The sequence below is a fragment of the Eubalaena glacialis genome, chromosome 19, assembly GCF_028564815.1.
Source record: "Eubalaena glacialis isolate mEubGla1 chromosome 19, mEubGla1.1.hap2.+ XY, whole genome shotgun sequence".
NCBI classification, from domain to species: domain Eukaryota; kingdom Metazoa; phylum Chordata; class Mammalia; order Artiodactyla; family Balaenidae; genus Eubalaena; species Eubalaena glacialis.
Window position 1 is genome coordinate 62,607,266 of NC_083734.1, and position 26,634 is coordinate 62,633,899.

At 43.5% G+C, this 26,634-nt stretch overlaps 1 protein-coding gene across 13 annotated transcripts in view; it reads right to left on the reverse strand.

Moving 5' to 3' along the window:
* Positions 1 to 26,634, reverse strand: part of CEP112 (centrosomal protein 112) — a 415,119-nt gene that overhangs the window by 65,669 nt on the left and 322,816 nt on the right. For 12 of the 13 annotated variants that reach the window (XM_061177076.1, XM_061177069.1, XM_061177080.1 and 9 more), the window contains one exon: positions 21,832 to 21,981. The exons of the other annotated variant lie outside the window; for it this stretch is intronic. In XM_061177076.1, coding sequence (XP_061033059.1) covers positions 21,832 to 21,981 — 150 coding nt within the window. The remainder of the gene's footprint in view (positions 1 to 21,831; positions 21,982 to 26,634) is intronic. 13 annotated transcript variants of the gene reach the window in all.

A 26,634-nucleotide genomic window follows, 5' to 3' on the forward strand; every position in this document is an offset into this window, starting at 1 on the left:
TTCAAAATTTGGGGGGTAAAGGTGGGAATGAGAGTCGGGATCATGACACTATGAGGAGAAAAACAATTAGAGAATATGAGGCCACAAACGGGCATTTCAGGGGATGATGTGATTCTGAGGGCCTTGCTGGGAACCTGATGGGGCAAGAAAGTTGTTATGGCAAATGGCAGACTGGGAGTCATGCTGCAATCCCAGGTCTGGATTCTAGAAATTATTAATATTGCCATAACTTTTCAGTTAAAAATTGCACTTATACCTACAGAAGCCAGTCTCTAAACAATGGTGCAAATAATTCAAGCCTGAAGACATTCTCATCTGCAATGAAATTTATATTTACATGTTCCATTTTATTTAATTCCTAGAAAAATGCTAACCTTTATGACTGGGCTCTCATTGGGAAATATAATTTGCTTAGCTAAATAAATATGTATTATTGTAGAACTTCTGACTACACCACTCTTAAAAGCCTTTACTATGAATTTTAAACCTTCCCCAGAAACAGCCTTTGAAAGGACGTCGTGTACCTCAGGCAAGTGGCCAGATGGGCAGCACACGGCTCACTCTCTCTCTCTAAATTGTAATGATCTCACAGATAGGAAGGCAGGTTAGTCCCAGAAGACAGAGAAAAACTCCAAAAAGACACCAGGAATAGAACAAAAATAAGGTTTTGAAACTGATCTGATGATTTTCAGAAATGCCATACTATGGTCACTGTACATAATTTTTATCTATTCTTTTGATTAGCGTTTTTTCCTCTCTGGCCTTTGAATTCTGGCTCTTCCTCCTGGCTCCAGGGCTTAACCTAAAGGCAGACGTTTGGAAGTACATATTCTCATGCAGTATCCCCTAGCGCAGGAGCTATACTTTGTAGATGCCATATGATAAATACAAAGCACTGCTTTGAAAACATTTTTTTTGGTCAAATCTCTTTTTCCAGACTCGCCCGGCTTTCACGTTTTAATTTTCCTGCACACCATTTCTTGGAAAACTAGTAGCTAGAGAATTTGTGCCCGATGAGGCCTGGGTGGCGGAAGGTGAAAATGTTTCAAAGGGCCCCTGACTTCTTGGCCAGGAAGAAATACGGGACATACAAGTAGAGAAGCTGATTGCTCTGTCTTGCCCACTGATGGGCACTTGGCAGGCAGACCTTAGAAGCATCTGAAGCAATCTCACTCTAAAAACCAAAGGGAACGATACAATTTTTTTGCCTGTAGATATTTTTTTCTGACAACTTTTCTCTATTAATGTAAAATGTATCTATCTCAACTCTCAGTACTTGACTAAGTGAATGTCCTGGAATGTTAAGGCTATATTTTGCTATATCTTAACTGGAAGTTGCATTTACCATTTTAATTTCGATCAAATATTTACTAGTTTTCTCTAGAATATAATCAATGATTAAATTTTTGCAAAGCGCCTCCTTCCACTCATCCTGTTAGGAAGACAGCCTCTTTTCATGGACCCCTTAATTTTAATGTCTATTTCATTAGCAGGTAAACATGTATTTGTATTAAATTCTATTGATTTCATTTTGGGAGGATTTAGCTGAACTTTTGGGGGGGGGACATATTTCTTTATGTTTATTGATAAAACATTAACAAATGTCATGAAACAATCCAGCCTGAAGATGCTGAAACAAAAAGTGGGATAAATATCCTAAGGAGAAAGGAAAGGAAATCCAGCTTTTCAGAACTTCTAGATGGTCTAGGGGTTGATAACTGAAGGATAGACCAGAAAATGTTCTTATCTTGGGGTAAAACCTGTAAGTATGATTGTTTTTTCAGCCCTAAAACTTTGTCAAGTGTTGCTGCATGAAAAATTCAGAGAGATGCTATGAACGATTTGCCCCAGAGAGATGTACAGAAAACAGGAAAGAGGAGGGACTGGGCGGGGGTGTGAGGGTGAGTCTGAGGACGTGCCCCAGACGCGTGGTGGGGAACACAAGGGTTCAGGGATGCTTCGGAAATTAAATCGCTTGCTTCCTCTGCGTGCGTGTTGCCATAAATTTAAAACATTGATACAAATGAACTTATTTACAAAACAGAAACAGACTCACAGACTCTGAAAACAGACCTACGGTTCCCAAAGGGGGGAAACGTCATGGGTGGGGAGGGATAAATTAGGAGTTTGGGATTAGTATATACACACTACTATGTATGAAATAGATAATCAACAAGGGCCTACTGTACAGCACAGGGGGCTCTACTCAGTATTCTGTAATGACCTGTATGGGAAAAGAATCTGAAAAACAAATTTGTACATGGAGAACTGAATCACTATGCTGTACACCTAAACCCAGCGCAACGTTGTAAGTCAACTACACCCCAATAAAATTTTTAAAAAATTGTTTTTGAAGAAAGGAAAGTGCTTTCTGAGGGGCACTCTGTCTTCACCGATTCATACAGGCCACACTCGAGTGGACACTAGGCCTTTATCCGGCAGTGACCATCCGGCGGGCCGGCACACGAGCGCGGGGCGACCACGAGGTCTGGGCACCAGCCTGGGCTCGGGGCTGCGGCGAGTGGTCCTCGTCCTGCCGGCGCCGAGCGCCCAGCGCAGAGGTGACGGCCGTCACCAGGCCCGTGCGCCCACGGCCGGGAGCGAGTCCGAGCCCACACGGGGGCCGAGAGCGCGGGGCGGAAGCCAGTCCTGGGAGGCGGCCGCGGCCAGGGCAGCAGTCCTCGGGCAGAGGCGTCGGAGCCGAGCCTGTGGCGCGGGCAGGGCGGGAGCTGAAGATGAACGCGAGCCCGGCAGGTCGCAGGGGTAGCGGAGGAGCCAGGCTGGGGCGCCAGCGGGGCGCAGGCAGGAGCTGGTGGGTCGCGGAGCCCCGTAGGCCTGGGGGAGCCCGGGGGCCGGGGGAGGAGAGCCGGCGCGGGGTGCGCGGGAGGGCGGCGCCCGCGCAGCACCAGGACACGGGGGCGCCCCCTGCACGAGGTGGGGGCCGAGCCAAGGGGATGCGAGGCCGTGGGACAGGCCGCCTGCGGCGGCGGGAAGGAGGTCAGGGCCGCTACCGGCGCCCGGGAGCCGGAGCGGGTGGACGGGGCCCGGGCACGCCTTGCAGTCTGCACGCGATGAGTTTCAGGTTCCTGCAGGCTACGCCGAGGTTTGTGTGGAAGCCCAGGGCACTTCCAGAAAGGTCTGGAATGCAGTGAGACCGGGGGCGTGGGGGAGGGACAGAACGCTGCTGGCCGGCCACGTCCAGGCGGCAGTGCAGGAGGCCGCGTGCGTCCCCGGCCCAACCAGAAAAGGGGGCCAGAACAGTCCCCGAAGATCGACGGGATTCGAGGGCAAGAGGGACACAGAGGGCCGAGCAGGGGGCCGCCTCCACCGCGCCGGGGGCTGCAGGGGCCGCAGAGCGAGGGCAGGGGTCCGAGGGCTGGGCGACGAGGACGCCGCCAGCAACACAAGGAGCGGTTTCCGTGAGGGACGGGGACCGAAGTCAGACTGTAAAGCGAGAGGAAACGAGCGGGCGCGGAGCCCAGACAGTGGCCCAAGGGGACGGGGTCGAGAGGGGGTTACTCAGCAGGGCTCCACCTGAGCATCCCTCAACTCTCACTGGATCGGGTCTTCAAACTCATGATTGAACAATTACATATACGTAGGACTTCGTAAGTGGAAGCACTGTTCTAAATGCTGTTCAAGCACTAATTCATTTAATTCTCACAGCAATCCCTGCACATCTTTTGTAACTTCCATTTTTTGAAATGAGGAAACTGGGGCCCAGAGAGCCCAGAGAGTAACTTGTTTGAGGTCCCACGGTTTCTAAACGGTGGAGCGGGATTTGAACCCAGGCAGTCTTGGCTCCAGAATCCACGTTATTAAGCCCTGCACATCTCTGAAATGCAACACAGGCAAGCACGTCTAAGAGGATGCCTTGAGCCTCAGAAAAATGAAACAGTGGTAACAAAAAGATGGGGTTTCGGGTAACACTTCACGGTTTGGCAAAGGTTGAAAAAATTACTCCAAGGGACCCCAGAGCCTGCCATTTGCAGTCCACTGTTAGTGTCCTTCCAAAAATAAAGAAGGCTGCTGTATTGACTCCTTTTGTTCATTCATTGATCATTGGACATCATAGAAATAAAGCCATCTGAACGACATGGATTCTCAAAATGATCGGTTTCCTCTTGGAAAACGAATTCTTCGGTCTTCTCACAAACCAATCGTGGCGTGTCTGCCAACGCTCCACGTCTATGAGGCTGTGCGAGACCGTTATTCGCCAACATTTCCTTCCTTTGAAACGGTCTTTAAATTAGGTAACGTGCTTAGAAAGTTGCTTTTCAAATCATGACCTCTATTCTAAATTGGCCTTAAACATTTTGATTCCAAGGACAACTAGTGATAACTGTAAAAAATCACAGCAAGCAACAAAGCCAACTACAGAAGGAAACATTTCTTCAACAGTCCAAATAAGCAATGACTTCGCTGAGCCCCAGTCTAAAAGCCAAAGGGAAGTTCTACTTGAGTCACAAGGAACCGCATAAGATGGTGAGGGAGATGCTTCATCCATTTTGGCAGCTCACATATATTTTAAAGTAAAATACATTTTACTTTATTTCCATTTTCACGTGTGTTTGAATACATGGAGCATGAGGGCAAGACCAAAGACGTGGGAGCCTTGGGTTCGAGGCTTGAAGCTGCCAACAGCTACGTGAAAAGGACCGCGCACGTCCCCTCAGATGGGCTCAGGATTTTTATCTGTGAGATGGGATGAGGATGGGAGAATGGGAGGTTGGGAGCGAATTCTCTAAGAGTCTTTTCAACTTTAAGATGCTATTAATCCAGGAGATACAATGGGACTGCGATTTTAGCTGGTATAAAATGCAAGTTTCACAGGAACCCACTAGATTTAATACTCTGCTCATTAAACTTTGTTAAGAATAAAGGGAGGATGGATGAGAACAGGAAGATGGTGAACTCGAGTGGAAAACTGCCATCAGAAGAAAAGAAATCAGAATAAAAACTCAGCTAGAGAAAAGGTGACTCAGGATCTGATAGACAAGACGGTTATTTGAAATGACCAGCGCTCAGGATCAGTGTTAATGAAAAAGCATCAGGCCAAGAAGGGAAGGTGGACTTGTCAGCAAGGCTGAGACAGGGCCGCAGCAAATTTGCTCACGTGGAGGAAGACCCGCTCTCTAGGCTGGGAGGGACTGCAGGTCAAGTGTACACCTCTGGCCTCTCCGGTTCAGCGTAACTACCTCGTAGTTCATCCTAGCTACACATTGTGTTCAAGGAAGAAGACGTGCCTGGTCAGATGTAGAACACGAACCATCTTGTGAGGTTCATCCTGAACTTGCTCCACATTCTAAGAGGAGTCCAAACCGTTTCTGCATCCTTCCCCTGGGAGACATGAACTTACAACAAGGTGCTGTTTATTGAGTACACCAAAGAAAAAATCAGGTCAGACTCAGACTCTATAAACAAGGATCTGCAGATATGATTTAAAAATAAAAGGAGGGACTTCCCTGGTGGCTCAGTGGTTGGGAGTCTGCCTGCCAATGCAGGGGACACGGGTTTGAGCCCTGGTCTGGGAAGATCCCACATGCCACGGAGCAACTAAGCCCGTGTGCCACAACCACTGAGCCTGCGCTCTAGAGCCCGCGAGCCACAACTACTGAGCCCGTGTGCTGCAACTACTGAGCCTGTGCTCTAGAGCCCGCAAGCCACAACTACTGAGCCTGCGCTCTAGAGCCCGCGAGCCACAACTACTGAGCCTGTGCGCCACAACTACTGAGCCTGCCTGCCTAGATCCTGTGCTCCGCAACAGGAGAGGCCACCACAATGAGAAGCCCGCGCACTGCAACGAAGAGTAGCCCCCACTCGCCCCAACTAGAGAAAGCCCGCACGCAGCAATGAAGACGCAACACAGCCAAAAAACTAAATAAAAACTAAAAAATAAAATAAAATAAAAGGAAACTAGATAAGCCAGCTTGGAAGATAGAAAAGTAAGTAAATATATCTCTCTGAGGAATACCGATATTCCTAACCAATATTCCAAATATTGCTAACATTTGAAATAGTTGGCTTTTTAAGCAACAATGAAATACTACTGACAAAAACAATTCACTGCAGGAGAACCAGCAGTCCAGCTGAGATCTGGTCTGAGCTTGATAGGAAGACAAGTTCACTGGGAAGAACTTGAGAAGGACCCGGTTCCCTGGATGAGGAAATGCAGGCTAGCATCGCTTTTGAACTTGGAATGAATCTGCCCCAAGGAATGGCAAGAATATAAGATGGAAAAAGAGCAATTGGGAAGAAAAGAAAAAGTAATGCTTGTTTCTAAGAATGCTGCTGCTTTGTTTTATGAACTAGTCTATTTGTTTTGGCTGTAACTAAACTCAAGAATGTTCTCTGCATATTTTACAGTGTAGTTTATACACATCAAAGGAACAATCTCTCCTTTCATCATTATTTACACATAAAAATAATGCAATTTGTGGTGCATGTAAGATGTTACTTCTTAAAAACCTCTCGAGTCTAATTTATTAATTGCTTGAGATTTAAAGTTAAACAAGGGTGAGATGCAAATCATATGTTACTCTGAAATATTTTACCACCAAATCTTGGTTTATTAATGAGATGTTGAGCAGCCATATGAATATTTATTTAGGTGGTTAGAGGGCTTTCTGAAGGATCCTGGAGCAAGTGACAGAAACATAAAAGCAAAAGGGTCTTGCCTCTCAAAAAAAATGGGGGCTGTGTCTTTGTTTTTAATTCTACTCTTTCCTCTGTGCTTCCAACATTAAAGCATTCCTGTAACCCACCAACCAACCCAGATCTCTTCGCTCCAAATCTCTAGTTTCAGCTGCTACTACTGCTGCTATGATAGCAAAAGACTCCTATTGACATCCCTGGAAATGACATTTTGGTCTTTTTTGATGGCATGACAGCATCACATGAATTTTTTCCAATTATATGCATTTGGAAAATATAATCTATGTATAAAAACTAGGTTTATCTTCATTAATTTATTGATTTGATTTAGTTCCTTAAAAAGTCTGTGTAAAGCTATAAGTTAACTCTCTCTCTGTTTTATTTCTTTAATGCAACAAATCCCCTAAAAATAACAGTATATAAATGTAAAGCAAAATAAGCAAGGCCTGTCTTAAAATTTTCCCATGATTTACAAGGCATATTTATGCAGAATCAGTTTTGATAATACAACTGTGTATTCATAGCTTCACTTTTTTCTAAGAATGTATAACTGTTGGAAAATATATGTATATATAGCTATGCACGTATACTCATTCTATCTTTTCTTGAAAAGTATATATACACACACATACACAAATACACACACACACACGTATATGCACACATTCCATTTCATTTTTTAAAAGGGCACCTGTATGTCAGCCTGTACATGTCAATGTAGGATCATGTAAACCACAGTCACAAATACATATGAATCACTCCCCCTCTTCCACGGTGGCCCAACCTTGAAGCTGCTGGGCCCACCCCTGAAGACACCACCAGCTCTACTCCTCAGGCCCCTAAATTACCGTCTATGTCCCCCCTCCCCACTTCCTGCTCTAGATGCTAAGTCCTTCCTCGTCCTTCAAGTGAGATGAGCTCATCTAACTGTCGGGAAGAAAGTCTCTGATGAAACAATTTCACATTAGAGCATGAACTTCTTCAAGTGGTTGAATGTGTTAACACATCAAGGATCTCTGCATCTTCAGAGAGGAGTTTGCTAACCCAAAGGCTTAGGTATTTGATTGTAGACTCTGTGTGTGTGTGTGTTTGTGTATGTGTGTGTGTGTGTATCCCTACTTCTTTTAACTGCAGGGTTGGTGCTGATGTAGACATAAAATTTAGCACATAATAATTCGAGATTATATTCTTTAAGTCAACTAAGTCTTTATTTTTGGGTGCCCAGTACTGTGGGTGCTATGCAGAAACCAGAAACAAGAAGAGGATCACTAAGCATTAATGACAGAACCTCATGAAAGTATAAGGTTCCCCAGGGACCGGGGCAGTCAGAAAAACTTCCCAGAGGAGGCAGGGAGGACCCTGAGATGGCCTTGGTGACCTCAACAAGGCTGAGGACAGACGAAGAGGCTGCAGTGAGCACGAGTGAAGGCAGGAGGCGGCACTGCCGTGAACGTGAGGACAGCGAGAAGTCCAGCTTGGCTAGAACAGAACGTACATGCTGAGGAATACTGAGAAACCTGGATGGGCTTTGAAAGCCGGGCACAAGAGATTGACCTTGTCGTTAAAAGAGATCCTTTAAATTCACTTTAGTAGTATGACATTGTAAGAAATGAAAACACCATCAAAAGACATAAAATGAAAAATAAAAATTCCTATTGCTCTAAAACAACCAGTTACCCATTTCTGAGATGCATTCAGGCAACTTTAAATGTACATAGCGTTCTGCATTCTTTTCACTTACTAATGTCGGCAATCTTGTCTCACTTTCTCAGAGAGGTCTACTTCATTCTTTTAAAATGGCCTCATACTATTTCATTGCTTGCATGTACCATAATTTATTTTTCCCTAGCTTTTTGCTCAAATAGTGCTACAAAGATATTGTAGAGCCTGGCAACTACATCCACGGGACACATTCCTATGAGTGGAACCAAAGGTTCAAAGGTTATGTGCACTTGAAATGGCAGTACATTCCCCCACATTCACCTCCAAAGAGGCTGCACTGATTTAAACTTAGAGTAACGCTGCTGCATCACTGGCTATTTTTTCAGGTTCAAAATTTATGCCCATCAAGTGGCAGCCAGGCCCTTCAAAACTTCGCAGTTTCGATTTACATTTTTAACTTAGGAATGAGAATAAGCACATCTTCCCATATTTACTAGATATTACTTTCTGTCTGTGAGTTCTGTGTTCATATCCTTTGCTCTTTTGGTCCACTGGCTGGTTAGTATTTTCGTATTGATTTCTAAGCACTCTTTGTAAGGCAGGGAAATCAGTGATTTAAGATTTCTCTGGCAGAGTTCTTCATGCTGGACCGGAGCTGAGAGCTTTTGGCAGGGACACCAGCTGAGGGAGACTGTTTTAAATCAATCGCAAGTTGAGAAGGGCTCTGAACAGGGTCCTATCAGAGGAATAAGAAATACATTTTAGGACTCTGGTGATACACTTGAGATAAACGGGGATGAAGGAAAGAAAGGACAAAGACGAACCCAAAGTTTCTAACAGGAAACAGAAAGACTGGGGGTAACCCTGATAGACTGGAAAGAAGAGCCAATTTGGAAGGGAAGATGGTAATTGCATGTTGCAATTACTGAGTGTGAAACAGTGGTGCCTTCTCCAAAAGAAGACGATTTACAGGCAGTGGGAGATACGCAGCCCAACCAGGAATCAGGCAAGGGTTCTGGGAAGCATCTCTATAGAAGTGACAGCTCAAGTCACAGGGGAGATGAGCTCACTGTGCAGGGAAAAGGAGAAGCAAAGCCCAGGACCCGGGCTTGAGGACACCCACGAGGAGGGAGAGAGACCAGCAGAGGAGACAGGCCAAGAGAAGAGTGCGTTTCTAGAGCAGGGGTGAGCAAACAGTGGCCAGTGGGCCGTATCTGCCACCTGGCCTGTCTTCCTAAATAAAGTTTTATTGGGACATAGCCTCGCCCACTTGTTGACCAACTGTCTAAGGCTGCTTTCACACCACAACAGCAAGAGCTGGGTACTTGTGACAGAGACCGTATGGCCCCCAAAACCTAGAATATTTACTATCCAGCCCTTTTACAGAAAAAGTTTTCCAAGCCTTGCTCTAGAAGGAAAGTTGTTGGTTAATTCGGTCAAATGCCGCATGGAGTTGGAGGATGATTAGAAGTGGGAAAACACCGCCCAATTTAGACAAGAGTTAGCAGGCTACTTCGAAGACTGTGGCATTGGGATTAGAAAAGGGGCTTTAAGGGGACATTTGGTAGAGTTGACTCATACGCATCAGAAAAAGCAGAGCACGAGGTTGGCGGGTAGCTAGAAAGCGTACCAGGAAGGGTGGTGGAACGCCGTCCATCCAGCCATCTGTCCTTACACCCCTTGTACTGCGAAGGCAGACGGTCCTCATGACCAGGGGGACCAGAGCTGGAAGGGAGCTTCATCAGGAAAGCGGGGGGAGGGGACCATGGGCAGCTGAAGGCTGGTGAATGTCTAATAACGCTGGGAAAAGCTGGCTCTCAAGAAGCATTTGCAGCAGTGTGCCCCGATTTCCACGGTGCACGTGCTCCAGCTGGCAGCACTCCTGACAACGTACCAGTCGGCTCCTTCAAGCCAGCATACCAACTGGGTGATGCTTTCACCAGCTCTGAGGCTGGGGGATGGAGCCTAGGAAGACATGAGCAGGGTGTGGAATCCTTTCCCAGGAAATCCTGGGAAGCAAGGGGTAATGTCATGGTAGCTGGAAGGAAAAGGCACGAACTTCAATACTGGGAAGTGGTGACAGAGAGGCTGGCTGAGTCACCAGGCACTGAACAGAAGCTCAGCTTCTGCCAGAGTGAAGCAGCCATTTGTAGTGAGACATTGCCAAATTTTTAAAATAAAATTAGCTTAATATATTAAAATCATTATCAAGTCTTCTAATAATTAGGATCCTATATAACCCAGCGCTTCTGAATATACACATGTATGTAAATATATACAATTACCTGTATAAACACATATGTATACATGGTAATCATTCAGTCATTTTAGTTGTTGCTGCCTACATAATGATGAAATTATATATTTCAGTCCATCATACTGACATTGAAATAGCTTCTGATACAGTTCGGAATTATTAAAGATGAAAATATTTCCAAATAGTTATTTGTTAATTTTTTATACATTAAAAAACCTGAATGATACATCTATATTCCAATGTCTGATTAGCCACAGCAATTCGTATTTTGGACGGGGCAGTAATTGAATTAACCGTGTAGAGTCGCTTAATGACTCCGCTCTTGCAGAGAGTACCGTCCACGCCGCCAGGGCGGGGAAGAACCCGTCTCACCTGGGCTCCTGCAGTCACTCGCAGTCAGCCACGCACTCAGCCAGCCAGCCCTACTCGATTCCTTAGTATACACAGGCAAGGTCCCAGGGGCTAAAAACATTTTTCATAGTGCTTGAAGGTTTTTTCCCACTGAACAAATAACCTTCAACTAGTCTTTAAATACAACAAAAATCTGCCAGAGAGCAGACCTGGAGGAAAGGCGGGGGTCGAGCGCTTGGGGGGACCGTGCATTTCCTCTCTGCTCACGCACTGCCATCGCGCCTCCTTGCTCTAGCAGCAGGGCCATAGTTCACTGCCTCACTGTATCCAAGCTCGTCTTCTGCAGTACCCTCCCTGGACAATGGCACTCATGCTTTATGCTGCCGTGACTGAATGGCTGTCTTCCTTTCTGAGTGAGCAGGCAAGCCTTCTTGGGTGGGATGGAAAATACATCTCTCTTCTTAGCGTTATTCATTCCGATTCTGCGCCCTCCACGCCCTTAGGACGTGCAGGCAGGGGAGACAACAATTAAATAACGAGCGAGCGGGTCCCAAACAAAGCCGTGTGATGCTAGGCACTGAGCTTTCTCTGTTTCCCAACGCCTCTGAAACCCCACAATGAGGTCTGTAATTTTATTCTTTGAGAAATGGATTCCTGTAAGCTTTTAGCACAGTGAGAATTGCCCAATCTTATGAAATGTTCTTTTTTCCCTCCCTCAAGCCCTTCGGGTAACACAGACCAGATTTCTAGATGTCCTACTGGCAGCCGACCTTTTCTCGTGAACTCTAGTCAGTGGCCAAGAGAGAGGAGCGTCCGTGCTTTAGAATCTCTTTTCTGGGCCTGCAAGCAAAAATTTGATGACATTTCTCCTTGATATGAAATCTCTGCTCGGACATCTGGCTTCACAGTGAGGAACTTTCAATACACCAGCTTCAAAGAAAGGGCTTAGCCGTGGTGGGGCATGATGCCAGAGGAATGTTCCCCGGTCTTTCCATACAACTATTTCTATCAGTTTCCCCCCCATGAACTTCTGTGAGTTCAGCGGAGAGCGCTCACTGCCGAGCAGATGACTTGGCTTTGGGGTACAGCCTGGTGGGACCTCCCCCTGGAGTGCTGGAGTACAGAAATTATGTGTAAACAAGGTGTAGGGTATTTTATTAGGATCTGCCTATTGGGCAAAACATGTTACTGTTACCACAAATCTAGTTATTTTTGCATATCTGCTATAGCATCACAAAACATTTACAAGCTTGCTGCCATCAATTAAATGAGAATAAAGTGACATGATTAGTTTCCAGAGCCTTGATTTATGTGGTAACATCATTCAGTTACTCATCATTCAGTATATTTCTAGAACTTCCACTAAGCCATGAACTTCAATAAGTGTTTGCTCTCAAGAGGCTTAGAGTCTACTTGGTGATAAAGAGAAGGAATCAAGTACAGGTCACAGTCTCCTCTTTGCCCCCAAACCCTCTTCAAACCATGAATGGTTTTTGAAAGGCTGGGGTTAACTTGTGCAGCAACAAAACCTGACTGACGCCGTGAGGGTGTTCAGAGTTCCTATCTGTCCCGTTTGGGGGATTCATATGCATCACTCTGCACACGAGTCTGGGTGCAGCGTGTTGTCCCAGACCCACCTGGAGATAAAGACAAGCACTACACCACCTCCCTAGACCTGCAGATGCTGATTTGCAAAACACATTCTAGGTTTTGGATAAGGGGTTGGGGACCACCATTACAGTGCAGCGAAAACTTCACTAGAGGAAGGGGCAAGGCTGGCATGGGCTTCTCACTCAGACACCTCACAGAAAGATGACATTGAAACCTTAAGAGAAAGGACTCTACACGGAGCTCGTGTGATCACAGAGAGCGTGAAGGTTGAGGGCTGGCTGTTGATACAGTGGAGAGAAGGGCCACATCTAGACAAGTGGTTCTCAAAGTTTTGGGTCTCTGGACCCCTTTACACTCTTAAAAAATCAAGAACCCCGAAGAGGTTTTGTTTATGTGGGTTATATCTACTGATATTCCCTATATTAGAAATTAAAATTAACTATTAAAACATTTATTTATTAATTCATTTAAAAACACCAGTAATAAACCCATTACGTATGAACCTAAACATATATTTTTAAAATAAATTAACTATTTTTCCAAAGCAAGAAAAAATGAGTGAGGGGTGTGGCTCTGTTTAATACTTTTGCAAATCTTTTTAACACCTGGCTCAGCAGAAGGATCTAGGTTCTCGTCTCTGCTTCTGCATTCAGTCTCTTACGAGATGTTGCTTTGGCTGAAGTATAGGAAGACAAGCTAGTCTCACACGGGTAAGCGGCTGAAAAGGGAGGAGTAGTTTAGTAACCTTTCAGATGACTGTGGGTATTCCTTGTGACTACATCAAAAATTGACAAGCGGTAGTTTCTTAAAAATGTTAGCTGCCATGCGGAATCTGAAACTCTATCAGTAAACTTTGTGTACTGTTAACATTAAAATCCACTGGTCCACTTTGTTTTTTGAATGGGTCTTTCACCTATGCGTGATTTTGTAACAACAGTGATTTGGAAAACACTGGTTCAGAGAGTTATAAAAATCTTCCAAGTGTTGATACACTTCACTAATTCTTCCCTGTTTCTTCCCGTGCACATCATTAGTAATACCACTGATCTTGTCGGAAAAGTCTTCAAGTACTGGGAAGCTGTCAAGCTTGCAGTGATGGTATAAGTTTTCCAAATTCCTAATTTTTGCTTGAAAGCTCAAATTTTATCATTAACAACAATATAGGCAGTTGCTGTCCTTGAAGTGTCAGACTCACTTCCTTCATTTTCAAGAAAACCTCTGCCAGGTAGTCAGAACAGAATATGCGTAGTTTGCCTGTCAATCGTTCTTTCCAAGTGACTAGAGTTCAGCTCACACTCAAACAAATGCAGAACTGCTTCTCCTCAAGAAAACCATCCTACTTCAGTATGCAGCAGGAGTGCTTTATGTGTACTTCCTATTAATATTAGAAGATGTGTTCTCAGGGATTGAGATTTAATAAAATTAATACTCTTTATTTCAGTTTTTTTTAAAGCACAAGTATGTGGTGGTGAAGAAAATGACTACTCATACAGTTCAGTGTCAATGCCATGTCTCATGATAAAACACCAGCAGTTTTATCCTCCACTGCTTTTATACCATCAGTGCAAATGTGAACACAGTGAAAAAGGCATCTGATGTCTTTGTCCTATTATGAAAGTAGTTTTGACCTTGCGGAGCCCCTGAAAAGATCTCAGGGGCCCACAGGGGTCAGGGGTCTGAGGACAACACCTTGAGAACCACTGGTTTAGGTGGTGAAGTGTTTCATATGCCATGCTACAAGGGTAGACTTCATCCTGTAGGCAATGGAAAGCCACCGACGGATTTTAAGAAGCAAACCACATACTCATATTTGTGTTTTCGAAAGGTCCCTTTATGGGACTTCCCTGGTGGTCCAGTGGGAAGGAATCCATCTTCCAACGCAGGGGACGCGGGTTAGATCCCTGGTCAGGGAACTAAGATCCCACATGTCGTGGGGCAACTAAGTCTGTGTGCCACAACTACTGAGCTCGCGCGCCTCAACAAGAGAGCCTGCATGCTGCAAACTACAGAGCCCACGCGCCCTGGAGCCCACGCATCACAACTAGAGAGAAGCTTGCACGCCACAACTAGAGAGAAGCCCACGCACCACGACTAAGAGCCCGCGTGCCGCAACTAAGAGCCCACGTGCCACAGCTAAGACCTGATGCAGCAAAAAAATAAATAAAAAATAAAAAAAAAGAAAGGTCACTTTATCAACAGTTTGAGGGACAGATTTGAGAGGGGCAAGCTATTGGCAGTGATTCTACAAAAAAGGGATTGTAACAGGCAAAGTCAAAGATGTGAAGGTCTAAGAAGGTAGGCGCTAGCGATTGGGGGATGGGGTGTGCATTTGGAAATACGCAGACGTTATTCTAGGAACTGACCTTGGGGAGGGAAGGGAGGCAAAGAATTCATTCAAGGGGGCTTCCAGAATCTGACTTGAGTGACTGAGTGGATGATGGTGGTACTTTAATTCTTATAATCAGTACAAGAAGAACAGGTTGGGGTGAGAGAAGAGTGGGAGGAAGATAAAGTCAGTTTACGGTGTATCTAGTTTGAACAGCCTGAGGGTCATCCAAGTGAAACTATGCAACAATACTTAAAAATGTGGATTGACTGCCTGCCAATGCAGGGGACACAGGTTCCCTGGTCTGGGAAGATCCCACATGCCGCGGAGCAACTAAGCCCATGCGCTACAACTACTGAGCCTGTGCTCTAGAGCCCGCGAGCCGAAACTACTGAGCCCACGTGCCACAACTACTGAAGCCCGTGTGCCTAGAGCCCGTGCTCTACAACAAGAGAAGCTACTGCAATGAGAAACCCGGGCACCACAACGAAGAGTAGCCCCCGCTCACCACAACTAGAGAAAGCCCGCGTGCAGCAATGAAGACCCAATGCAGCCATAAATAAATAAATAAATAAATAAAAATAAAATAAAATTTCCATCCTGTTAAAAAAAAATGTGGATTGAGAGCTCAGAAAAAGTCTGGGTGGAGGTGGAGCTTCAAAATTCATTTGCATGGAAGTTTGCATGAGGGGCTGGGATTGTCCAGGGACAGCAGATACAAAGAAAACAGAAGAGGCTTTGCTTAACACCAATATCTGAGTGTCAAAAAGAGGAAGAGGAGACGGGGGATGGGAGAAATGGTTTCAGGATGGTTGATGAACTGGGAAAGCACTGCCATGGAGCTAAGGCAGTTTTTAGAGCCTGTTTATGTGGCAGATTAAGTCACTGTTCATAGATGCTCATGGTCCCAGACTAGAGAGGGTGTATGATTTTCCTGCCCCACTGATGTGGATGGAAATGAAGCTGAGGCTGCAGGGACGTTTCTCCTGCTCATTTTTTGCCCTCCTGTAACCCACCCTGAGGACACCCAGGCAGCTACTAGGTCCAAGGAGACTGTACAGACGAGTAGCGCAGGCCTGAGCCCAATCTAAAGCCTGGAGTCAAAGCACACTAATGGTCCATAGATATGTTTTAAGAAAAACAAATGTTTGCTATGACAAGTCACTGAACTTGGGGGATTGTTTGTTACACAGCATTGTGGCAACTGCTGACTAACACAGGTTCCTTGTTAAATGTTATTAAGGAGTCAAACAGGCTTCTAAGATTACACAGGAGACTGAATTTCCCTCTCCCAACACCAAATGAAGTGAGTAAATACGAGTAAAAATGAGCAGAAAAGCACTAAGGCACTGAGATAGGGTAGTAAGGTGGACATAATAGGAAAAAACCCTCAAGGGCTTGTGGTGAAGGAAACAAACATGACTCTGGAGACACTACAGCGTTTCAGTGACTTGACTTCAGAATCTGCCCATGTCCCCAGATTGTTACTTTGTTAGGGTTAACAAAGCCCCAGGACTTCCCACTAATACCACCAACTTTGAAGACAAGGACACTGTGTGGGTAGCCTCAGCTTTCTCCTCTTCTGGCTGTGGGATGGGTGGGAAAACAGGTAGAAGTCAGGGCTGTCTACCTCTGAGGAAAGTGACGGTGTCCAGCCTTCAGGAAGACACACCAAGTTGGGATAATTCAATCCCCAATGGATTCTATGATGCCCCCCCGCCCCCCATTAAGGTAGTGCGAACTCAGCAACTGAACAGTCAGCCCAACCAGACTGCAGGCACGCCTCTACTCCAGCTCGCCCTCCCCTTCCCTCGGGTTCCAGAAAACGCAGAGACACTACAAATGAGTGATACTGATGCAGGGGAGATGCGCTGTGTTTCAGAAACATTTGATATGGGACGTTGAACGTTTAGAGGGATTCTGGTTAACTGCTGAATGTATCCTGGTTAATCTATTAAACTTACCAGATAAAGAAAGACTGCTCCAGGAATCCCCCAGAAAATGCAAATCATTGACGTGGGGGAAAGCTCAAACCTTGCCCAGCCTTCTCCATAGCAATGTTAAGTGCTAGATGAGCAACATATAAGTTCTCAGGGGAAAAAATGAAAACAAGTATATTGTGCCATCTAACATGTCATTCAAACATAAAGGTCATTGGCAGACAGTCTTAAACATGGAAAAACTCGGGGAAGGTAGTACCGTGAATCTTGAAGGAACTACTTGACCATGAAATCCAGCCAATTAAGAACCACATCAAAGTAAAAACTTCGGGAATGGAAGTGCAAAAGGCTGGGGTATAAAAGGCCTAGTGGTAAGCACCATGCCCTTTAAAGATAGCATGGGTATTAAACTAAGGGTTATGGTTAAAGACAAATTGTGAATATCGTAAACCCAGACGCTGTAAAGATACAACACAACCCCAGGCAGGAGGTGGTGAGGAGGGGTAATGGGAGCAACTGTGAGTATTCTAATCTACTCAGCTTTCAGCCCCAAATCAAATTCTGCCCAAAAGTTTAACAATTCCTCCTGTTTTAGTCTAGCTTCTTTCATCAGCTGAATTTAAGTAAAATTAACTTGAGATTTTTCTAAAACTAAAAAAATACCGAATCTAGAGTATTAACCCATTCTGTACGTCTCTCTGGCTTTCCTTCTCTTTTCTCCTTATATGTAGTCGGATATCTGAAATGATGTTCATCTTAATGCCAAGATGGCTATTTCTGGGTGATGAAATCCGTGGTGACTTTAAATATTTTTACCTTTCTGGCTCCCTGCATTTTGAATTATTTACGAGTATATCCCATTATCCATTTTTTTACAAAAATAGAGTAGATTTTCTTAAAAAATATGTCCTGATGTTAATGACCAATGTTGATTCTGGGTGGTAGGGATGCAGACACAGGTTTTCCCTGTACTATTCTGTGCAGGTGAGGGGCGACCAATGTTGATTCTGGGTGGTAGGGATACAGACACAGGTTTTCCCTGTACTATTCTGTGCAGGTGACGGGCAAGGGGAGAAGAAGCTGGACGCTGAGCACAGACCACTGCTGGGATCTACGTGGCCTCCCAACCTCTTCCCCTCCCCCCTCTGAGAGGTGGCCACGATCTCCCCTCCCCCTGGTTCGGGGCTGGGACCCGGCTTGACCAATAGAATGCGGTGGAAGTGCCACCGTGAGTCTCCTACGGTAGCCGTAAGGGAAGCGCAGGTCTGCTTTCACCTACTTGAACCCCACTCTTAGACAGCAGCTTCCACGTACAAGGTCTGACTGGCCAGAGAACGAGGCGACCTGGGGGGTCTGGACCCACCCTGGATGCCGCAGCCCCAGCCAAGCTTCCTGGAGAATGTATGCTGACGAGGCCCCCAACCCCCAATGCTGCACGTTGAGCGGAAGACCCCCCCAGCCCGACCCTGCCCACATCTCTGGTCCAAAGAATCGTGGGCATGTAACAGAGCTGTGGCTTTAAACTACCAAGTTTTGGGGTGACTTGTTCTACAGTAGAGATAGCTCTGTTTAGAAGCTTGAGTCTGAAGGTAAGGAGTGGACTAAAGCAGTAAATAAGTGATGGAGGTTTTTTGCTCTCGAGATAGGGTGTTCTACAGCATAAAAGATCTGCTCGTGTGACTGCACTTCTATTGCTCTAACTCCTTCTGCACTCCAGGAATTCCATTCTGTGAGAGGTCTCGCTTCTTAGCCACAAGGCTCATGCCTGCTGTGAGTCTCGGCTGCATGATTGCCTTATGACCACTGGGTTCCTCTGGGCTAAGGCGCTTCCTTTTTTACCAAACACTTTTTTATTGTCTCTTATTGTAAAATTGTTGTTATAACTTAAAGTATAGAGCTAAGATAAAAGAAGAAAATTACCACAAATTCCACCACTCAGAGATAACCACTAGTAAAATTTTGATACGTAATTCCAGTCTTTTTTTCTCTTTATATGCACTTTTTTTGGGCAAAGATGACCTCATATGTACCTCCTGTTTTGTAAACTGCATTTTCATTGACAACTATCTTGCGAACATCTTCAAGATCCTTAAATATCCTTCTCCAACATCGCTTTCAATATTGCTTAGTTTTCAGCTGATGTGCTACAGTGGAAAAGGAAGTATAGCAAGGAGACCAAAAATGCCGGAGCTGTGGACGCCTTTCACATGACGGGAGACCAACGAACAGTTAAGAGATAAATGAGTGAGTGCGAGAATAAGCATCTTTCTGGCTAGCTAAAGCTCAGGGCGAGTCTTTAATTGCCACGTAGGGAGAGTCTGGAAATGGGTCAAAGCCTAGGCACGTCTCTCGGGCAATGTAACAATGGTAGGTATTGCCAAATTATTCTCCAGAAATGTTTTATCGTGTTACACTACCCCAGACTGGTGGCCCTTTACTTGGGTTTCAGCGGCCTCCTCGATACCTCCGTTTTCTCTGAAGACTGACTTTAATGAGAGGCCTCCTTACCCACGGGAACACTCTGAGGCCCTGGCCGAGCGAGCGCTGGGCCTTCTGTGCACTCTGTTCTCCACCCAGAAAGTGGGGTGAGGCACACTTCATGGTGAGCACGCACACTGTTCTTATAGTGAATATTTAAACACAGTAAGATGTAACACTACAAAGTATGAGGTCCATACGAGCTTACTTGAATGTACATGCAGGCAAATGTACTTGGTCTCAGAAAACCAAATACAAGCCTCGTGGTGACTCAGTCTCTCTCTGAGTATCTCTATCCCTCCATGTATCTGCGTGTACAAAACACTCAAACACAATTAGAATGTCCAGATCAAACAACTGTTGCAAAAGTGCTGTCATCATTCAGGCAGACAGGGAATCAGAGTGACGACACCCTGACTTGGTTACGCACTTGGTCACTGATTCACTTTCACAGACAATGTAGATGCAGGGGTCTGGTGTAATGGTTAATAGCTGAGGCTGTCAGGTCAGAAGACCATGACTTGAACCTGGCTCTGACAGTTATCTGGCCATCTGATCTCTGGCTGGTTACTTCACCCCAGAGCCTCAGTTTTTCCATCTGTAAGATGGGGATGATAGAAACACTCTTACTCGTAAAGATTACTCATAAAGCTTAAATGAGACAATGGAACATGAGGTGAATGAAAATGTTTGGTAAAGAGCCTGGTACATACTACTTGTTGAAGAAATATCAGCTATTATTCCTATTATTTTTTGTGACATAGCCTAAAAAAAAACGTGCAAGGCAACAAGTCCTAATACATTAACTATCTGATATAGGTTAGTAAAAGAAAAAGTCATTCATTTATCCATAATCTACGTGAGTGAATCAAAACTCAACTATGTCTTATCTACATTGTGATTTTAATTATTTTCAGGTACCTATGTTTTGGTCATTATATGTCATAAATATAATATAAATATATATATGTACATATATATATACTGCCATCTTTTAACTTCAACTTCAGTCTTTATGATTTGACAGTCTGTTGGAAATTAGGGTCAGAGTGTTTTTCCCTTTTAACAGGTGAATGGATTAAAACTGCAAAAAAATTAATTAAAAATAGGCAGTTATACTAATTACATTTCTTTCAAGATGTTTTAATCTTTAAGAAACAGAACTGGAAACTCTGTTGTTATGAAGTAAATGAATGTTCCCCTTTTGCATATATTGGGATTCAATTACTTATTTAAAATGTGGAAATTACCTACCACTTGGTATTTGGGTATCAAGTGGAAAAGAAACTCACTTAAAATGAAATTTTTATATAGCAAAAGAATTTAAATAAAGTTGTCAGCTCAGTTCATGCAAAGCAAAACAGTTCTACAGATCAGTGAGTACTTCCTCTGCACCTATAAGTGAAGAGTTTCAAAGATTTGTTAAAATTACCAGAATACGAAAAAGAAACATCTTTTTTTGTCTCATCACATGTAGGGGGAGAAAACGCTCACAGATGGAAAAATACAGGGAAAATCTCATTAACGACAAAACAAGTCCTCACCTCTAAAGTGAGGAGGCTGGATATACTGGCCTCTAAGGTTCGGTCCATGTCTTAAGGTTTCTCTCCTATTCAGTGCTGTCCTGGCTTAAAGGGTATATACAACAAAGCAACTGACATTAACACTGACTTCTCCCTAAGTTACTCAGATTGCCTACAATAGGCTACAGAAAAGAAAGATGGAGGGATTAGGCAGAAAAAGGCAGTGACCCAAATGTCTCTTTTATTTTTCTTTGCTTTGTATGATTACATACTTCAAGCATTGTTATAACAAAGTAAAATCACTGAAAAATAATCTTTTGCTGGGAATTCTTTAAAAAATGTTTTGTTCTCTTTTAAATCTTATTTATAAAGGTTTCCAGATGCTTATCCTCACAGATTAAACACAGCATGATGTAGACACTTACAAAAATATTCACTGCTATGAAGCCAAGAAGAAACTACTTTGAGATCTAACTGCCTATCACCTAAAGAATCAGGGTCCAGGGGATTTTCTGTCGCTATTAAAGGTGTGATCCTCTGAAGCCACTTGGAAACAACCTAGGTTCTCAGCAGCAACACAGCACGGTGTCAAAGCGCATCCGATGGTTGGCATTCCAAACCTCCAACAGGTTCTTTCTCATTATGCGAATCCATAAAGAAAGGATGTGGGCAGAGAATAGAATGTAAACTGGAAGCTGACTTCCGAATTTATTAGCCAGCAGTACTGGGCTAAAACAGTCATTCTAATTTCAAGAGACAGCTCCAAAGTGGTTCTCAAGAGAAAGGACAGGGTATTTTTCAAATATTTGTTCAATGTGAATGGACTGGGCTTGCCCAAAATGACTTTTTCCGCTGGCATGTGATCTTTTAGAGGGCAGGCAGCCTGAGTCACTGGCTACATCAAAGGTAGAGTCCAGTGAATGGATTACTGCAGGCTGTGTGAGCAAGCCAGACACCTGCATCCATCCGCCCTCCTTTTAATTACATTAAAGCAGCTGGTACCACTGGTTACTGGGGTCTCCAGATTACCTTGATTGCTCGGTCATTATCTCTAATCAGCTGCTTCTTCTCATCTTCAAACTTCTGTACAACGTCCTGGAGCTGCCTTTCTGCAGCGAACCGCTGCTGGCTGCTCTCCTCTTTCAGAGAGGAGATGGTCGTCTGAAGCTCTGCTATGATCTAAAATGAAAACAGCATGCTGTAGCTTCAAATTCTTCAGTGAGAGGCCTCTATTTTATATGTATTTATGCTTCACGAAAGAATGGATTTGGCAAAACTCTAGTCCACAAACTAAATATTTTCAATTAATGTATCACACACACTAACGCATGAAATTCCACACAATAAAAGACTATAATAAAACTGTGAATGGTGAACAACTGCTGAACCAAACACACTTGGAAGCCGTTCCCACTATAACATTCCACAATGTTTACTCATCAGAGGAAAGAACATCTGTGATCTCAAAAATATGAAATGTGTCAGGATTTATTCTACTGAGAAACATACTTGTTAGAGTGAAAAAAAACTATTTTGCCTTTCATAATACTTTGAACTCTAATAACCAAAGAAAATCATGAACAGAGTTCATGGTTCATAGTTACCTAATTCTACACAATGATTTTTGAGTGTTTACTAACGCTTGTATACTGTGCTAAGCACTTCAGTTCCTGTGTCAGTTACTACTGTGTGACAAGCACCGCCACTGCCCATCTTTTATAAATGGAGAGACAGAGGCAGAGCAAGAGGTCAACCTGTGACGTTGCTGAAGATGCCATGCGACCAGGAGACAGGCAGGATTTGAACCCTGCAGACAGGCCGACTGCTGTACTCGTCGGTTCCTCTTAACTAGCTACTACTTTGTCTTCCTTTTAAACAAGGTTTTGGTATTGAAGAGAAGTTTATTATGATATAGTTCCAAATAGGTTGCTTTCTTCCTGATATATATCCATGAAAGTTTATTTTTGGTTCAAACGAGTCATTTCAGAGGCTCCCGTAGTATTCTCTACGTTTGAGAATCGGGTCTCTCCATGACTGGGTTCCCTCCATGGTCTCAAAGCAAATTGGATGAGGGACCTTTTCTTTAATAGGTTTACTGAGAGCACTGCTCTTCCTTTGGTTTGGATGTACTCATTTCCTTTCAAATTCAATAGTGATGACCTTTCAGAAGCAGGAAATGGTTGTGTCTTCTAACAAAAGAAGCAACCTTCGTCCTGGGTTAGAACTTTATGCTGTTGGGTCTACAGGAGAAGGGCTGGTTGGTGAGAAACACTGGACCAGTTAGTGCTATATTTTCCTTGAAGCTCAGTTTTTCAACTATTATTTGATGACAAAACTAGATTACAGTATCGTAAGGCAGTAAATAGAAAGTGTCTGGAGTCTTCCAGATGCCAAGTGCTATAGAAACATTAGTTGTCACTACTGACAAACGTAGCATATTTACCCAAAAAAGGAACATTTAAGCTTTGAGAAGTGAGCAAACTCACTGTAACAAAGGTTAACACTTAGAATTTGTAAATAACCAAATATAAAACAAGTGTGAAATAAATGACAAAATAGATGAATATTTTTAAATGCAAACTTGAACCTTGTGCAATGAGAAGAGGGGTTCATTGACTGAGAATGAAGATGTTTTCATCTGTTTTCTGAACTTTGAGTAAGTGTTTCCATTCTGGCTGCAATTCAGTTAATTCTCATAGCACTTCTATGAAACAGGGAAGGTTAAATTCTTAGAGTAAATGTCAAAAACTGAGGCACAGAATAAGCAGCTCACTCACAGTCACAGAGCAAGAGGAGCCGGAGATAAGAAACAGCCAGATTCCCTTGGCCCAGCATGAAACTTCAGAGTGATATTTTATAAGAACATGGGGCCAAATAGTAAAAATAACTATTTCAATGACTATTGCAGTGTTTCAAGTTGAGTAAACTGAAACGTGGTAGAAGTGTCGAGTTTAATTCTGTAACGTGTTCAGTGTGTATGCGCGTGTGTGCACGCGTGTGTGCGCGCGCACGTGTGTGTTTAGTTCTGTCACGCAATTTTATCACGTGTAGATTCGTATACCACCACCACGATTACACAGCGCATTTTTATGGTACAAAGTAATTTCGTGCCTTTAAAAATTAGTAAGGTTTAGATTCGCTTCTAACTGACCAAGACTGAAGGTAAAAAATATTTGGGGGCTCTTCAAATGACCACAAGGACAGAAGACATGGATCTCTTCTTTTCAGAAGATTTATGGCAGCATACATCAAAAATAAATAAATGCAGGTTTTGGAAGGAATGACGGGTGAAGACCAGGATGCTCTGAGGAGAACATGCTTGCTTTTCTGTAGAAAATGAAACCTTAACGTTCTTTGCGGGAATAATGAAATTCCTTTGGGGAAATAATGAGATTATCTTTGGCAAATTATATTTTAAAACTTATGAAGATGATATAGGGAGAGTGTCAAAACACTTCAGATGAAATACCTCATATAGATAAATGAATTGATAGACTGATAGATACGACGGATTTAGAGAGGTGGCTGAAATATGGATAATTTTGGAAGCAGATTTGAGGTTTACTTTAAGATTGAGAAATAATCACACTAACTAGATGAATTAGGTCTTGGCTGTAGACCTAGAGTATAAGACAACAGACTGTTCTCTCCTTAGCTCAGGGCACACAACTGGCACTCAATAGATATTTAAGTATTGGAACTATAATCATAGTAAATAAGAAAAAATAATTCCCTGGCAAATTATATGGAGATAATTTAGTCTTTTCATAGAGTAATAATGTAAAAAGTTTCTGAGAAAAAGAAAAACTGACCTGTACAATCATAATCAAACACCACCGGGTTTGACTGAATCATATTAAAAATCATAAGACAAAATGCTACCACTCAACTAAATGTCTATCCTGTATTAGCTTCAGAGAAAGAAGTGGATAAGAACGTTTCCATATGGATATTAAAAATTAATATTTGGGGAAGCAAAGGGAAAGTTATTTGGGGCTAATACTGTAAGCAACCCAACCAATGAAAGCTGTAATATTTCATCATATTGTTAAGCAATTTCTACTTTGCATAAATGTCAGTGGTCTTATTAGGTCTTAAAAATAACAGGATTCTAAATAGAGGTCAAGATTTCATTTTTAACTCTCTTGTTTTTTAGATCATAGTAGAGTTTGAGATTTTCATAAAACTCTTCTTTAAAATACAATAGACAAGGCATACATGGCAAGGTTCGGCAAACATTGAAGATCCCTAGAAAATGAGTGGAAAAGGGGCACCCGTGCCTTCTGGGTGGCCACCCTGAAGAGTGGCAGGGAGGGGGGCATATGGGCACGGGGCATGAGCCCAGGCTCTAATCTGCGCCAGCGGGAGCTTGGGGGCCACGCGGGGGGGACATCGGTCCCTCGGCGATGGGCAGGCTCTGCTAGCATTTCTCCGCAGCTACCTACATTCCTGCAAAAATGGCAATATTTTTCTTTGAAAAATGGCCACCAGGTAAGTCAGATGAGTGGGGAAAACCACGTGAAAGATGAAAAGGCAAGGTTCATATGTAATATTAAGATAAAAAAGAACAAATACGCGATTCTGATGGAAATTATATTTGGGAGTGTTCCCAGAGATGGTGCCACCGCTGCCATCAGGGTGAACACGGAGCGTCCCAGGAGGGGCGCCGTCCTGGGCCTGTGAGCGTTCAGAGTGCATGGTCTACTAGGTCCTAGAGCTTGATAAAATCTTAAAGGTTAAGTGACTTCCTTTAAGGGAGTAAAATATTTAAAATATTTTCCAAATTTAACCTGATGCTGCCCTAGGTACATTACTAATGCATTCATCTTATTACTTTTTTTTTTTTTTTTTGAGAGAGGGATTTAAAAAAATCTGATAAACAGTTAAGCAGCTTTGCTTCTGGCGCTCTCCTCAGCCGAGATGTGAGTTAGAGAGTCCAGCAGACTATCGCTGGAAAACAGCAGAAGTCCATCCACAGTCCTGTTGTATAATGTTTATTTTCAAATAATCTGTTTCTCTGAACTGACTTTATTAGAGACAAGTGTTTCTCAAATGCCAGTTCACAGATATAAACATATACACATATTTATATGCATATAAATATTTATATTATTTAGAGGTGGGCAAACAAAATGTTTGTAATGTAAGGTCATCCTACTCTTATGAGAAGGATGGACTATCTTTTATTATGTTATTCTATCTTTTCTAGGCTTTTTCTTTTTTGCTGTTGCACTGCCCTTTCATTTATGAATGATGGCCACAGCACATGACAGTTGTCACCAGCTGATGTCTGCTCCCTACCTCTTCCATGTCCTTACACGGGGAAATATCCAGCAACCCTTTCCCTCTCCAAATCTTGGAGGGAGATTTTATCAGTTCTTGAACACCCAGAAATAAATGTAAAATACATAATTTCTTGCTCCTTCCATACATTTTTCATTCTTTGCTCCCCCTTCCTTTTCTCCACTGAGATTTCATAGGCTCCTATAAGAACTAACAGCTGTTAAATGCTTTACCGTGTCCTAGGCCCTGTACTAAGCACTTTTTTGGCATTGTGTTACTTAATACTTAAAACTGTCCTATGAGGTAAGTATACTACTCCCCCATTTTACACATGAGGAAACTGGATTCCAGAGAGAGCAGGTAACTCGCTCAAGGTCATGTAAGTGGTGGGGCTGGTATTCAGACTCAGGTCTGTGGACTCCAAAGCTTAGGCTTTCTTCCCCCCAACTTACATTTAATTTGCTTTAATATGGACTAATTAGGCTTCTTCACACCTTCCTTTAGGTAAAACTTAAATACTCTCAGTGTTTAAGCATTTCTATCAGCTAT